This window comes from Pinus tabuliformis, chromosome 2_2 (assembly GCF_031772625.1).
Source record: "Pinus tabuliformis cultivar Carrire ecotype Pingquan chromosome 2_2, CPIR1, whole genome shotgun sequence".
NCBI lineage: Eukaryota > Viridiplantae > Streptophyta > Pinopsida > Pinales > Pinaceae > Pinus > Pinus tabuliformis.
Genome location: NC_142300.1, coordinates 224,205,444 through 224,223,137, shown reverse-complemented (window position 1 = coordinate 224,223,137; position 17,694 = coordinate 224,205,444). Strand labels below are relative to the sequence as shown.

General features: G+C 36.2%; 1 protein-coding gene across 1 annotated transcript in view; it reads right to left on the bottom strand.

Annotated features, from left to right (window-relative positions):
- LOC149192127 (regulator of nonsense transcripts UPF2) overlaps positions 1–17,694 on the bottom strand; it is a 234,878-nt gene that overhangs the window by 142,258 nt on the left and 74,926 nt on the right. Inside the window, exons 5-7 of the mRNA XM_089404492.1 lie at positions 10,275–10,577; positions 9,980–10,177; positions 9,482–9,583 (exon numbers count right to left, since the gene is read on the bottom strand). Coding sequence (XP_089260618.1) covers positions 9,482–9,583; positions 9,980–10,177; positions 10,275–10,577 — 603 coding nt within the window. The remainder of the gene's footprint in view (positions 1–9,481; positions 9,584–9,979; positions 10,178–10,274; positions 10,578–17,694) is intronic.

Below are 17,694 nucleotides of genomic sequence, written 5' to 3'. Positions count from 1 at the left end.
TTTTGGATTGGTAACATTATTGAAGACACACGACATATCCATAACTTTGTGTAAAATCATACAAATGCCTTCACTATCTACAAGGAGTACAGCAATCTATCATTGTTGAAGATTGTTGATACACAGTTTGCCTCTTCATTCATCATGTTGAAGAGGTTGAGGGAGGTCAAGATCGCTCTTGGGGCCATGGTTATTTCTGAGTTTTGATCTTTTTGGAGAAAGACAAATCAAGTAGCCTCTAAAAGAGTGAAGGACATAGTGCTAGATGATGCTTGGTGGGAGAGGGTAGAAGTAATTATTCAAATCATGGACCCTATCATTTCTTTGCTTCGATTTGCAGATACAGACAAACCCATCCTAGGAGAGGTTTATTAGGGATGGGATTCCATGATTGAGTCTGTGAGGAGCATTATTCTACAGAGTGAGTGCCCCGAGTATGAGACATCACCAGAGACCTTTTGCGGTACTATACAGTATATTCTTGTCAGCAGATGGGACAAGAATTGCACACCTTTACATTGTTTGGCTCACTCATTGAACCCAAAATACTACAACCATGAGTGGTTGAATGGTGGACCTTCCCGCAGATTCCCTCCTCACATGGATGGTGAAATATCATAAGGGAGGAAAGATGCATTCAGGCGGGTTTTCCAGGATAGAGCATTGCTTGATGACGTGGAGGATGACTTTGCAGAGTTTTCCACTTGCACTGGTCGATTTGCAGGATATGATGTGATTAGAGACAGGGGGACTAAGAAGCCCTATTCTTGGTGGGAAAATCATGGGGCAACAAGCCCTCCTCTTCAGCAGTTAGCCATGAGGCTCCTCTCTCAGGTGACTTCATCCTCTTGTTGCGAGAGGAATTGGAGCACATATGGGAATTTGTATAGTGTGAAAAAGAGCAGGCTTGAGCAGTCGAGGGAAGAGACAATGGTGCATGTGAACACCAACATTTGTCTTATTTACAAGCAGAGCGAAGAGTGGTTGAGGGGAAAGACAAAGATGTGGGATGTATTTCCTGATGATATGGGTCTGGACAGCAGTGTTGAGTTGGCATTGGCCAACATGGATCTCAATGATCCAGTGCTAGAGCTTGTTAGATTTGATGACAGTGATATTTTAGAGGGGTCATCCTCCACACCAACAGATGAAGAAGCGACTATGGATACAGGGGAGGAGGAGGATGCAGAGGAGAGTAGTGGTGACCATGATGATGAGGACATTGATGTTGATTCTGATGATGACTATGAGGATTGATGACTCATGAATCATGGGCTACCTATTGCCTTGAGGCTTGTATACCTATAGTTGTTTTATATTTTCTATTTCTATGTTCCATTGGCATTGTACTACCTATCTAACACATTTTGATTTGATGACTTAGTGAGAAAACTACAGTTGTCAGTGTCTTTATCTTACTATCTTGTAAGTTGTCTTTCATTTATGAATCATGATTTATGTGGCATGTATTTGAATTTTGTATGTACTATGCATGCTATAATATTACTAACTAACTTTGTAAACAATCAAACTAACATCTAGATGAAGATCTATGTTTGAAATCAATGAATTTGTATCATTAATGAGAATTTGTGTAAGAAATATCTAGTTTTTAATATATATATATATATATATATATATATGTTAATAAAATAATATATAACGAATCCTATGTGTCCTGTTCCGGGGGCTCAACTTGTCCGAATCAGACACTCGAATCCCCGTATCCTACGAATCCTGAATCCCTGTGTCCGGTTACTTAGGTTGAAATCAATAAGCATCAGAGCACTCACTTGTCATGACGGGGATAGAAGAAGAAAGATTTCTGAAGCTGCAAGGAACCTCAACTCGTGCACAAAACTTCTCATACAATTCTCACTATGATGAAGGTACATTTCCATCAAGTCTTTTATGGCATTCTAGATTTGGACACTTGAACTATGACGGCCTTCGTTTGTTGAAGAAAAATGGTGTTACTGGTTTGCCTACAATTCCTAGGAAACTTAAGCAATGTTATGCTTGTATTCTAGGAAAGCACAGCGAACAGTGTTTTCATGATTGTCATTCTAGAGCACATAAAAAACTTGAACTTAATCATTCTTATTTATGTGACCCAATCCATGTTCCTTCTACAAATGGTAATAAATATATGATGACATTTATTAATGACTACACTAGAATGTGTTGGGTTTATTTATTGAAGAATCAATCTAATGCTTTTGAAACATTCAATAACTTTCATGCATGGATTGAAAATGATGCACAATCTCATATTGGCTCTATTCGCATTGATAATGGAAAAGAATACACTACAAATGAATTTGAAAACTATATTCGTCGGCATGGGATCAAACATCAAACGATCGTGCCTTATAATCCCCAACAGAACGGAGTGGTTGAAACTTGAAAGAATGAATAGGGCAATCTTAAATATGGTACGTTCCATGATGTTTTTCAAGAATGTTAAACTGATGTTTTGGGTTGATGTAGTTCTATGGGTTGTATATATAAAGAATAGGTGTCCATCTAATGCTATCAAAAACAAGACTCCCTATAAAATGTCATATGGCCACATTCCTTCGATAAGGCATCTGGTTCCACTTGTTATGCCTTGATACCTAAGGAACAAAGAAACAAACTTGGTGCAAGGAGTCACAAGTGTATCTTCTTGGGGTACTCAAATACCTCCAAAGCATATCGTCTCTATGATGAAGTCAATAAAAAGTTTATAATATCTAGAGATGTGATCTTTCTTGAATCTTCCAACGCTGAAAATGTCCGTCGTTTGAAGTTGCAGTTCCAATGATGGACATTCCAAATGATGATTGCAACTCAACAACAAGAACACCTAAAGGAAATCAGGGAACTGTCACTAACATGATAAGGAAAGTCCAACCAGAAGAACTCTTTATCGACATCTGAATCACAAGAGTGGGCTTTCCAATCAATCTACGTACCAGTATCACTCAGGACGAAACTACAAATTTATGTTCCCAAGAATACTGAAGTTTGCAGAATCTAGTCCGATGATAACAATTTATTGCAAAGTTCTTGTGACCGAAAGATTTCACAGAGGATCCATTTTCGATTCAACAATTTTTTTTATAGCTCCAAGGATCATATCATCTTGTAACAACAAATATGACAGTTTTGCGACAAGTCGAAAAAGAGCCAACCTTTCATCAATAATCTTTGAGGACAAAGCTTTTTGAAGAGGGGCAATGTTATGAATATAATTCATCTAAAACTAATAAATATAAATATAAATATAATAATAATTAATTAACTAATAGTTAGTTAGTTAGTAATGAAAAGGCATGTCTTAGAGACATGACCATTCATGAAAGGGCACCTACCTAGGGTATATAACCAGGCCCTCGTTCTCATTTGTAATCATCTCATCAATTCTTATACAATATTTAGTATACATTACTTGTCCTCCAATGGATGTTTATGTCTTCGAAGTATTGTAGGACAAGTAATGTATGTTAAATATTGTATAAGAATTGATATCTATTTGAAGTAACTATTGATATTATAGATACTTCGAATTATGGTTAAAGCAGATATATTTGAATTATCTATACAATATTTATACAATATTATCTATTTAAAATATATAATTCTTATACAATATTTATATTGTACGAAGTATGGTTAAAGTACCTATTGATAGACGGCCCACCTTCCTTCAAGAAGAATGCTAGATGAGAGAGAGATTTGGCCATAGCATAGGTGGAGAACTCTGACATAAAGCTCTTTGAAGGCCATCGTAAGGTTGCTAGTTAGCTAACTATCAAATGAGGAGAAAAATTTTGCAGTGGGTTACCCACTTTTGGTGTGTCACAAGGGCATTGACCATCTACATTGTTCTTTGACCGTTTGCTTCTTCTTGGGTCGATTGTCCACTCCTTATGGGGCATTTTCTCATCAAAACATTGTACATCTGGCTTGACCATATTATTTTCTTGTTTTGATATATACTTAATTTTTCAAACTAGTTAGATTTAGTTTTCTTAGGCTAGACATAAGGAATTTATTCAAATAATGATATTTAATGGGAGTAGATCTCACTATATAAATGGAGAAAAGCTTCCTCATTTGTACTCATGGTTGGATTGTAAGAGCACTCCTCTCCATAGAGCTTAATGGAAGTAACTTTCGGGAGCAAATTTTGTTGAGGACGTTTTCCTTTCTTGGTTATTTCTTCTACATCATTTAAGGCATAAATGTGATTTTTCAAGACTACCACGAGGCTACCAAGGTCGATCCATTGAGGGGCCACATAGTCACATGCAAGAAAAGAGTTAGGATACTAGGCCTTACCTTTTCATTGTTGGACAAGGTTTGTCAAAATTTGATTTGTGGACAAGCCCTTATCGGGCGTTTATACTTAAAGAACAATATCTCTCCTAAAATTATAATCAATCCCATGGTTGAAGGGTTTCTCGTGGTGGGTTCTCTTCTAGTGGGGAAATCATTTCATGATTGTCCTTGATTATCCAAGGGGTTAGTTTATCTATCGACTTCTAACCTCTTGCCCTAATCTATAAGCATTAGATGTTCAATTTAAGAGGGTTTCTTTTCTTTTTATTTCATTTTTCCACTTGATTTTCCTTGACTCCATAGCCCTTGAAGGATATTAGTATTGATCTTCATGTCCCTCCACTTTTTCTTCTCCCTTTCATAAAAAACCCAAAATTTAAAAATGTTTTACTAAGGCTAGCTTTGGCATTGTTGACCACATCTATATCAACTTCCCAAGAATCGGAGTACATGTCAGTGGATAAAAATATTTGAAGTCATCGTCATCATGCAACTTCCATTGTATCGTTGTAGTCCCAAATTTTGCAGCCCTATGGGCCTTTATTGTAAAAATGATTCTATTATGACTATGAAGCCATGTAAAAACATCTAGGTAAGCCTTTGGTTCTTAGCAAAGAGCTATCACTCTAGGGAGTTTCTAACCCTTCACCAATTATTTGTGTTTTCCAACCCAAATAATTGGGAAAGTTTTTCTCCCAAGCATACACAAAAGCTAGAGTGGGGCTCGATGGTAAGCTCTTAAGTGAGTCTTAGTGTTATCGAGTCTATGTATTTTTATCATATCAGATCATCTATCTTGAGTCGCAAAATTTGGTTGAGTCAAAGATGTCATGTCAATTATAAAATTCCCCTTCTAATGGGATGTCTTTGTAAAAATATCTTGATGTAAAAAGTGTTGTCCAGAAATATTTTTGGTGGATGATTACTCATAATTAGACATCATCACCAAAATATTTTTTAGACCCACTTTGAGGGTGGAAAATATGTGTAATCCCCTCTTGAGTCAGTCTATTTATTTTCTGGCAAAAATCAAAAAATAGAAGGAAAATTAATTAGCCAGAAATTAATCAAAATTTTAAATGAGAGAAAATTAAATTCTCTCCAAGTGAAAAAATTATTAAGGTTCTTTTTCAAAGTCAAAATTATGAAAGGACTCATTTCCAAGGCAAGAAGTCAGCCTCTAAAATTTGTTGGGGCCGAAAGACTATTTTTCTAGCAAAATCATTTGTGTGGAACAAGGTGGTTAATTAAATGTGAGTATTATGATAATTCCATTTTTTGAAGATTCACCGTCCAAGTCAAATTTTGGTCCTCCAAGCCTAGCAATCAAGAAAATTGAATTCTTTTGGAGATTTTTACACCTACTATCAAGGGATCAAATTAATTTGACAAGGATCAAGCCATGGATCAAGGAAACTAGTCATTATTTCCACTTGGAGGGGTTTGATACTCTCATTTTCTATATAAGGAAGCTATTTTTCTCCTCATTGTATCATATACTCTTCAGAAAATCTTGAGCAAGCTCTCTGTCAAGCTCTGTTGGATATATTTTTTCTTTGGGAATAATAAATCAGAAGTCTTTGGGGGTTTATTTGTGATGGTGTTACTCTTATGTTTCTTGTGGTAATGTTTTATGGATCGTGTTCTTAATGCTCTACTAAATAATATTGCACAAGTTATTATTTCATTAGCCAGTGGTTGGATTAACTATTTGTACAGGTATCTTGCATTAGTTACTGGGTTTAGAAAAGCATTCTAACTTGATTGATCTAGCAGGTATCTCTAGATTTTGAGGGTTTTAATGTGTATCTAACCCCTTTTGATCTAATAACTTTATCTTAAGTGTATAGAGACTACATGGTATTCAGATCTTGGGCGTTAGGGGAAGTCTTCAGTTGGACCAACCAACTCCCAAGACAAGAAGCTCAAGAGCCCATTGTGTTAAACTTCCAGGACTTATCTAACGATTGTTTTGCAGAGATCTTGGCCATGGCATTAATATAAAATCTTATCCTACTCATTTACTTTTCAAATTTAATTGTGCAATAAAGATAGATCTGCTAATAAGAGCTAGAAATCTATTGTGAATATTGTATATAATTTGTATATCATTCTTGTAACCCTTGTATTGTATATAGCCATTTCGGTTCTCGCTCCTTTGAGCTTGTTTTGCAAGTGCTTCACTTCTAAATCAAAGGAGGGGCCAAAATTTGAGGTCTTCAGCTCTCACCTAACTTAGATAGATAGGGATTTTGGCATCATTGCATTTCAAAGGGAGTTGTCCAATTGATTGAAGAAGGCTGCAAGGATTTTGGCCTTAGATCTGGCCTAGATCCACCTTCCAGCCTCTATTCCTCAACGCACAATCTCATTTGGAGGTCACAAGCCCTAGAACGGCTACTTTCACTATAAATCAGGGTTTTGTCAAGCTTTTATCAATTAAAAGATTTTGTAAATAATTTCTTGTGGCTACTCTCATTATTTTCTTGTCTAATCTGACCTTGAAGTGTTGTTGCAAGCTCATAAGATAATTTTTGTGGATCAAACTTTGATTGCAAGCCTCAATTAGGCTTGGTGGCGGGCCTAATAGGCCAAATTACTCTAGCCGCAAGCCTTGGAGGACTATTAAAGCTCATCGCATATGATTCCAGACCAATCTAACCTTGTTACAGGCCTAATTGAAGTTTTGCAATGGTTAGATAGTGGTTTTGACTTGGAAATTTGTAATTACAAAGTTATGATCCATTGAATGCTCATAAAATTTGTTTGAAAGCTAATTGTGGGTGATTATAGGCCTAGCATTCACTTGGGCAAGGGTTTTCCATTTTGTTTTCGGGCTTGCGTACTTGTCTTTCACCAAATCACGTCTCTAGCCCTAGCCGCAAGGCCTAGAGGCCTTCCTAGCCTTGGCCACAAGCAGTTCGAGCGTTGATCTATATCCTTTGTCACACTTGAGCTAACGAATTTGTGGTTGCAGGTTAGCATTGCCTCTTGGAGGGGCTTTCAAACTTGCTTGTGGTCTAAGAATTGAGATTTGAGTGCTTGCTTTGGTATACCAGTCACTAAGGGAAGGTCGCAAGGCTCTAAGACTTCGATCCTCCTCCAATTTTCACTTTTTGGAGACTGTCATAATAATCAGATCTGGAGCAATTTACTGCAGAGGCTAATCATAAGAACAATAATAATAATAAGACCTTAAAAACACTAAATTTGTCACATAATAATCATAAGAATCACAAAAAGTGTTTTGGTTCTTGTTCCTTGCATTTTTGGTGACTGATCTAAGCTACTGTGGACTGATTTCATCTTGACAGTGGTATCTCTGAAGTCTGATACATTTCTTCTCACATTGAGATTGATCATTGTGCAATCTTGTGGCATTGGACATCTAAAAGGATAGTAGATTGGTAGTTGTTTTGATTATTCTCTTGTGATCTTGTCAAGGATAACATTTAGCTCACTAACCATCTTGCTTTAGTTTTCTCTTGTTAAAGGTTGCATTGCATGGTTAGAGGATTGCATTGCATAGATGCATTTCGCTCTTGTCGCATTTCATTATTTTAAATCACTGTTAGCAATCTCATCTAATTGTGCTTATAATTGTGCTTGTGTAGTTTTGAGATTCTTCATCCAATTTGTGAAGCTTGATCCTTGTTCAACAGTTAAAACAGACAACCTTGCAGTTCTCTTGCAGACAATCCCTTGCAGGAACAGAGACATCTGGGTCATTATAACTCTAGGAGAGGTATCATTAATGAGGCCTTAGCCTCCTTCCCCTAGATTTCTTTCTACAACCTTGGGTGGGACTTGCTTCAAAATAATTGAGGAGAAGGCTCTCACCTAGAATAGGCATTTAATTAAAATTTACCAAGAACTTGCATTCCACATTAGATAGGTCTTGCATCCATTATTAATCATTGATAATCGAGATTGTGAGCATAATCTTGCTATTCTTGTCATTTCAAGTCTTTTTTCTTTGAATTATTTGTGCTCATCTCCAGGGAAAATTATAGGGGCTAACATTCACCCATGGGCTAATTTTCTGTACTTTTTCCAAAAAAAAAGATTCGCTAATTTCCATTTTTTTGTGAAAATGATTCGCCCAAATTTTATAGAATGAAATTATTTCACCCTAAAAATCGCCAAAAAATTATATATAGACTACATAAAAATATTATAAATTTGAATATTTTTACAAAAATTTCTCCAAACATTTTATAGATTTCATATTATGGACTAGTGGGATTCGCCAAGCTTTCTAAACTTTAAGATAAATTTCCATCCTTCAAATTTTCCCTGCTCATCTCCCTATTTTCTTTGGTTCTAACTATCATTTTGCAGCATTGTTCATCTTGTGGCTTGATTATCTTATTCATTGTTGTGCAAGTATTCTAAATTTATCTGAGTGTTGTTCTTTAAGGCACTGGTCTCTCACTGATTTATCTTAAGATTTAATCGAATCTATCTTGTTGTGCTCATAATCTTGCTTTCAATCTAATCTTTCAAGTCACGATGATAATCAATTGCATCTCCTAGAATTTGTTACTTCAACAAGTTCCCCCTTTCCATCTACCTTTAGGGACTACCCCCTTAGCTTGCCTAAGAGATAGCTTAAACGGAGTGAGTAGGGATCAGAGTGACAGCCCCTACTCGAGGGTTGTGCCTTGAAAATATACCTTGTGGGGTTGGAAACCTTTTCCCACACTTGGGTGTACACTTCAGGCAACAATAGGCATCACCTTGCACTCTAATGACTTAGTCTTAATTATCTGAGTAGGGGAGCCCCTCTCAAAGTTGAAGGAGAGGGGACCTAAAGAGGCAAAAGTAAGTTGTTGAGGTGAGAGTGGGTGACCTATCAAGTTTCCACTCAGATTGTATGGTGTCAGTTAGAGCTGTTACCATGTCTAATGTGTAATTTCTTATATGTTCCTATGCAATTGCTGGCCAAAATATCAGAAAAACACAATAAACATGACAGCTCCTTTGTAGAGGGTCCTGCCTTTGAATAATTATTGCACAAGAAGATGACAAGGTTTGTACTCTACAGACTGACGAAGATGTTATTGTCTACAACATGAAATGCGGAGTGAAATCTTGTGAAGTGAAATCCTGTGATAAATAAAATGTAGCCCAAAAGGAAGTCATGAAAGCTCACCTTCAAGCAGGTAAATACAAGACTTGGTGGGGCAATTTTGAACTTTGCCAATTCCCCAATGAATCTTATATTTCTCGTCTTTGTTTCAATGTTCATTTGATCCTGCACAAAAATATATCAACATATACAGTTACAGTTAAAAGCATAAGATGACAATAGCATGTCTAACAGAGAAACGGAGTTCAAAACAAATACAGAAAGTTCAAAAAAATGTTTTCTCAGCCACTAACAATAACAAAATATAAGCCCATAACCACATAGCTTCATTTGATGCCTTTAGTTAACAACATACAAGAAATATTTAAAGGCACAAACAACCAGATGGGAGAACAACCTCCAGATCACTAAAAATGAGTTGCGCAGCAAGAAAAAGATGGTCTTTTATGGAAAGGTATATTATGAATATCCAAAAACTGATATTTTGTGACATTTGCTTCATAATTATAGCTAATAGAATCACCCAAGCATGGAAAAAAAACATACTGAAAAGCAAAGTACCTTCTTATTTATTAAAAAATTGAACTCCTCTTCTAGCAGCTGCAGAAGCATTGAAGCTACGTCTTTCATGCAAGTTGACAATGTTGCCACCATTCTTGAATAATAAGGCAATAATTCTAAGGATGTCCGAGGCACATTGAATATTGCTCTCACAAGCTTTTTCCTGTTACTTTTTGAATTCAGATAGCAAAAGTCTACCTGCAGAAAAAGACAAAATAGAGCACTTCCATACTCATATGGTTTTCTGTCTCATTTGAATCCCCAATAAAAATATCTAATAATAATCATCACTTACTGTCAACTGGTCAATAAGATCACGACTAACACAACCAGGAAGCCGCTGCAAGAGGCTCTCTAAGTTTGCACCATCAAGGCTTTTTATTTTATCTTTCTCGATCTCTTTCTCTCCTTTCTTATCAGTGTCTCTCTCTTTCCACTTCTCTCTTTCCATTTCTTTACCCTTTTCCTTCTCCTTCTCTTCTTTGTCCTTGGACTTATCATCAGATGTTCCCTCTCCTCGTAAGGTTTCAGACTCTTGGATTCCATCTGCAGTTTCTGAAACAGACAAGGTACCTTGCTCTGGCTCGAATGATAGCTCCTGCAGTATGCAATAAATTTGTATTAACTACAAAATCATATAGAGAAATAAAAAAATATTACAAACCATTGATCACAATGATATAATATAAAATAGCTATTATACATCAAAGACCCACCCATGAATGTAACATATATGTGCGTATGCAAGTATGTCTATACTTTGCCTATATTTTAGGCAAATATCTATTCATCATATTATTATTTAAAACAACATTGAGCTTTTGCCTCACAAGCCATCCATACCCAAAAGATTAGAATAAATCAACCAAATCTTAACATTGTAATACTACAAAAGGCCAAGCAGCTAGAAATTTATCATTCATACCATCTAGAACCTTTCCCAAAGATTATTCATAAAAACGGATCAACAACTACATGAGACTTTTCCAATATCTCTTTAAAAGTGCATCCTTGGAAGAGTAGGTAGTTATCGACTCACTTTTGGAGAACAGGTTTATTAACAAGATACAGTAATGTGCCATGGTCTGTGTAGGATGCAAAGGAAATGTCCAGCAAAGAGTGCTCTATTAGATTTGAGATTGGAGATATTCTATTAGGTTTGTCACGTGAAGGACATCGAGTTGGAATAGCACCTTAATTCTTGTTTCCTGTGTACTATGAGATTAAGGAGAGGTTCCATTGTTGGTATAGAGAGTCACAAAGTTCCCTCACTGCTTTCTTTCATTACCCAGAGCAAAGGTGTCTAGAGCCTTTACAAGGGGAGGTTTTGGCATTCAAGAGACAAATTTCAGTGTCCACTCAAGGCAATTTGAATCAAAAGTATCTAATAAATAGCAATTTCCTGTTTGTATCATCATTATAAGCAACTAAGCCAGTGATTTTTAAGTGGCTTATCCTCAAGTGTCACTCCTCTCAACCCTTTCATCGCACTCATATACAAATATGTTTCCCAATATCTATGTGGAACTAATGTTCCCTGTACCATACTCTTTGCCATTTTCTACTTTTCTGTTTCTTTCTCCACCATAACCTTTTTTCTTCCGAACTCCCTCTTTCTTATAAAAGTCACTAAACATCTCAAACTTCTCTCCATAAATATGTCCCACACATCATGTCTCCTTATTGCATTAAGAAATAACTTAGCAATAGCATCACTATGATTGAATGTTATTTAAGACACATAACTTTATTAAATTAAGTCACTTAGGCTATCTCTAACATATAACCATTGTATTAGCGTATATCTACCAAAAAGTAAGAGCTCTGACCATTATATTACCTCAACACTCCACCTCATGCTCTTTAGTGGAATTTCACCACACAGGAGGCTTCCCAGTTTCTCACGTAAATGATATTCTATGCCAGTTGTCTCAAGGTGATATATGTGAAAGGCTGAGAAAGGTACTTCTTAGATGGACTAAGGCACAATTCTCCATGTAAAAGGAAAAGCAAACCATAAACAAAGCCCTAAAAGGATACTTGATACCTAGGGTTTCAAAGTGTTGCTCAACAAAGGAACAACTAGGCATGCAATCATAAAGAAAAGGTTTGCTCTATATTGAAATCAACAATGGTTGATGGCAAGCCTTCAAATACGTCACAAGTTGAAGCCCTATTTATGATTAGGTTTATTAGTGCACAAATTGCCTAGGATTGATGTGTTAGCCCTATTAGGGTATATTTTACCATAGAAAGAGCCAGATTTTGAGTGTGTGAGGTCAATCAACGTGAAAACAAGCCTAAATCCTTCAAGGAACCCTAGTTGAATTCGGCCCTGACCCTAGCCCTAGCCCTAGCGACTTGCCTTAGAGGGCCTAGGAAAATAGAAAAAGGACAAAAGATAGTGTTTATGGTCCCACAAGGATATCCCAATGGCTTTCCCTACTTGGGTGATGTAGTCATTAGGGATAAATTTAAGAGATATCAAATCTAGGAATAGACTTGGGGGGAAACCCTAGTTTTCACTTACAAATCCCTAACTATCTTCTTATGATGGGAAAAATTAACTAGAAGAAATCTCTCTAGGAGGTCTTCTAAGGACTTCTAGGAAATTAGATTTAACCTACAATATTTAACAAGATTTTCCAACAAAAATATGCATTTAGACAAGGTACAATGGAAAATCCGCAACAAACATTCATCAAATGAAAAATCATTAAAAATCTGCAATTCTACTCTCAAGAAATTGCCTCCTTCAATCCCAAAAATATATCACCGATACACATACTAGTATCCAATAGCAATAGCTTCTCGAAAGCAGTGTTGCACTAATCGCGATAAAATTGTTTTATTGCGATTTTTTCAAAAAGAAGATAAAATCGGGGTTTTTTTTTGGCCGATTTTTATGAAAAAATCGCGATTTTTTGGGAAAAGATCGTGGGGAAAATAAAAATTTGATGAGGAGGAGGTGACCCAAGCTACCCATGTCACAAGTAGAGGACGTGGTCTACCTCCTGTAGCTCCTAGTTCTTTAGCTTCTAGAGCACAGCAGAGTCTATTGCCAACTCCACCGACATCTACATCTAGAGGGGCAAAGGAAATCAATAGTATTAGACTTTAGTTATTTGGTTCATTTCATTGTCTATGACATTATGACTCATGATATGAGATACATTATTATATTTTTTGTTGATATTTTGAGGCCGAGTTGGGAGTCATGAGTCAGGACTTACTATTCAGGACATGATTCACTGTTATGTGTGATGTGGCACTAGAAATGATATTAAATATCTTATATATTAGTTCTTTTATCATATTTCTGTGTCAATGTATTTATTTTGTGTTGTAAATGCTTTAGATATTAAAAAAATTGCAAAAAAATGAATATTTTTTTATGTTACGATTTTTTCCCCGATTTTTCCCCATTTTTACTGATTTTTTCACGATTTTTATGATTTTTTCGAATTTTTTCCCCGCGCCAATAATATCTCGATAATGATTAGTGCATCATTGCTCGAAAGATCACATCTCTACATAGCGAGTAGCAAAAAGGCTTAGTTGAGCTCTCTAGAGCGCAAGTGATGATCGACAATGAGAATTTAGTGATCCTCCTTTTATAGGAGGTCTATCACATCCATCAATCCAACTAAAAGTCATAAACAAGTTTGATTTTGAGTAGACATGACATGAATGGGTTACAAGCCGACCCAATAGCTCAACAAAATAAGACATGCCACTATTTTCCCACACGTGTGAGCTGAAATGCCTTTCTAAGCATGACATTATGCCCTTTTAGGGCTAATAAGGCTCCAAAAGTGCAATACAAGGGCTAGATGCATCTCCAACTATCATGATCAACCATAATTTGAGGAAGGGTCCTCAAATCAAGCCTCAAAACATCTCCATGTGTCCAAAAACCAGCTCTAGGTGCCCTATGTCATCCCTATGCCATCTAGACAATAATGCACTCTCTCTAGCATTGGGGATACAATAGGTAATACAAGCCCTCCCTAATCATCCTAGGGATGATCATCATCATCTAGGCTCTAAATCAAGGCATGTCCATCAAGTAGTGTGAAGTTTGAACACCAGCATAGGTACACGCTGTGTCTGCTAGGTACATCATCAAGAATCCTCAATGCCAAGCAAAGTGAGCTCAACTTTTTTGCATCTGAGGGCACTCTAGGGTGTCAATCAACTGTTAAGATCATCAAAGTGCCCAATGCTCTATTGTTGAAGGGAAACGCTACATCTGCAAGGTCATCATTCTCTCCATAAATGTAATGCAACCTAAGAATCATGTGGAGTAGGAGTGGAATAGTTTTATCCACAAGGCCTCAGCTACTCCGTGCAAAACCACTCAGCCAAACCATCTCAAACTCAAGTGAAAACAACCATTCATTAAAGAAAATGACCATAGATGCATCGTAGTGGACCATACTTAACTATGAATGGCATAATTATACTTCAAACCAGGATCACCTTCAAATATCTAACCAAACCAAGTCTCGTAAGAGTGTTCTCTACCTTGTTAGAGGTGGTTAGATAATCAAGTTTCAACACTATTAGGTGCTTCCAGCCTTTGAGGGGAGGTGACATTTACACGGTCAACCCTTAAATTCGTAAGTGTCAATCACAGTAGGTGGCAATGGAGAAGAATGGCTTCATGGTTAAGTGCCATGGTCAGGGGGCTAGATAATGGAGGTCCACATCTTGAGTGTATAGATGTAATGGAGATAGTAATCGTGGAGGCATGAGTTACCCCTTTCTTCGGTCTGCTTTTTCCACCCCTCTAGTGTGCCTTTTACTTCTTTTTGATAATGCTTTTTGAGTTGACTGTGGGTACATCTCTTTTGTGTTTACCACTTAACACCTTGACCGAACCTTGCAAAGGTTGCTAATCTAGGAAATAACAATGCCCTTTCCAAAAGACATTCAATTTCAAACCTTCACTTATAGAGCCAATTCACAAAAAAATTATATTAAAAAACAAGTGAGTCCACAAAGTAAAAAACCAACACCAAGATTACACATAGATGTTAACTGATGTAGAGATGAAGTCAACAGCGTAAGGCACCACCTTATTAGAGTTGAAAAAGTAATCAAAAAATTTAAGAGGACTAAAAGAATTAAGGGGCAAAATGAATAAATTAACAGAAGAGGAGGACAAAGTCGACAGTTTAATGAAAGATCTGACAATTGGGTTGAGCCCGAGCAGTTGAGAGGAGGGGTGTCATTCTTCCTACCCAAATTCAATTCTCGCGGGTGATATGTTGAGCATTTAATAAGCATATTTTTGACAAAGCCTCAAGCTTCTACAAAATCAATTTTACCCTAAGTATCATGCTCATAATGAAGGGAAGTAACTAATGGGTTTCCCCGAGAAGTTTATTTCCTAGAAAGAAGGTTCATAGAAGATTCCAAAAAATTATGGTAAGCTCTAATAAGAATTAAGAAATAACAAGAAGGACAAAACATCGAAGATACTTAATGATCATAGCGAAAGGATTGACCAACTTCCCAATACGGTAGATGTGTTATTTGCACAACCCTTAATCCACCAAACCGAAAATCATAAACGAAGTTATCAAAGATATAAAGATAACACAAGTTATATAAATAACATCAAAAAATATCTAAATATGATGGATAAGGCAATCAAGAAGCTATTATGTGTGTCCTCGCTCCCTCTTTCTTACAATCACCCCAATTTTTACCCTTTGGTACGAGATTTTAAGAAAATGAAAATGACAACTACACTAGGTTCACCCATTTACAACAAACAAGGGGAGTTAATGAATATACCAATGAATAGGAAGTTCTAACAACTAGATTTCTCAAATCTCACACAATCAACTAGTAAAAATCCATATTATGGGGTTAAAACTCATTATTTGCGGCAAGCTAAGGCTATCCAGACCTTAGAATTTGGTTAAGTATGGCAAAAATGATTGAAACTAAGTTCATTAGTCAAAAAGAGGTATCTTTTCAATTTGAACCTCCAATGAAGACAACTAGTTACAAGGATACTAAAAATCATCACTAGACAGGGACAAAAAGAAGGAAAACAACTGTCACAATAGCAGTTAGAAGTGATTTCGAGGGCATAGATGTGAAAACCAGTCAATACACTACATTAAAATAGTTGATGGAAGGGATGTAAAAGTCTCAAACCCAATAAACGAATTAGTATAGCCTATACAAACAATATCTTGTATACAACATCAGATGCAAGGTAGGTATGCTACCAAGGATCATCAAAGTTTCACATTCTACAAATAGATTGAGAAACTTCAAAATATGACACATACATTGAAACCGAACCTCCTCAGCTCTCAAAAGTGGAAAACAAATGAAGCCCATACAACCAAACAAAGACAAAGATAATGCCACCAGGAAAGCATGCTCCGCCATGCTGAGAATCCTATTTACTATGATTTGAATACAAAACATCCCTTAAATGGGTAGCAACATAATAATAATAATAATAATTAGGCTAATGAAATGTCAAATGGCACACACCCATTCACCTCATAACCAGTCAATGCATATAAGTGTACCATCAAAAGGCCAGTAGTATCATCATCTTATCAATTCTTATCAGTCAATCATTATTTAGTATTCTAATATACAATTGCAGAAATATTTTTGTAAATCAAGGAATAAACAGGGACTGTTTGCTACATGTCTTTGTACATTGGAATTGTTTAGACTCGTCAACAAGGAACAATGCCTAATATTAAAAGAGGATTTCATAAGAACATAAGCATGGAATGTTCAAAACACAAAAGGGTTCTTGGATACTATTGATCATTGGAGTGGCACCTGAGGTTTATCTGAAGACTCCATGCCAAAGTTCACAACAATTTGCTTGTCATTTACATTAATTGCTACAAGTCACAAGTTAGACTTTATTTCATAGCAATTCATTTTTATGCAAGCATCTCTTTAACTTGATACATTTTAGCTTGGGTATTGTCTAAATTTCACTTATGCTTCACTATTGTGCAACATTTTCATATCATATCTGGGCAATTTCACCTTCCAAAGAAACCATTTTTTTTGTCAAGCTAATCTCTCAAGTTAAAATTTATTTCTTTTGCAAAGCTATTTTGAGTACAATCTTGAATTTATTTCACAAGGATTGTCATTTAATTTACATGCAAATCCATTGCTCATAAGTTTCAAATTTGCTTTTGGTGGATCATTAATTTATCACAAGTCAAAGAAAATACTTTCACTTCGCAATTTAAAATGTTATAAAGCTTATGCAATCTTGTGTTTAAAACATCTCTATCATTTACATAGCACTTGCAAATTTACTTGCATATCATAGTAGGCACCTTAACTTCGTTGCACATTTAAAATCAACCTCCAATCATAAGCTTAGTTGATAGAAATCATAGGGAAAAAAACTTTCTTGGAAAGCTCTTCCATTTGGTACAAAGTAAAGTAAAAGCGTTGTGACACTGCAGTTATGAAGGTGGCTTCTCCCCTTGTACACATGAAGGCACATGCTGGCTCGTAAGACTCAGGGAACAGGTATCGTTCATGACACCATCGTGTCCTCGCTCCCTCTTTCTTACAATCACCCCAATTTTTACCCTTTGGTAAGAGCTCAAGAGGAGGACTTCTCATCTAGAATAGGCATTTTAGATTAAAGAAACCAAGATAATTGCATCCAAATCTAGTGTAGGTGCATTTCATATTAACAC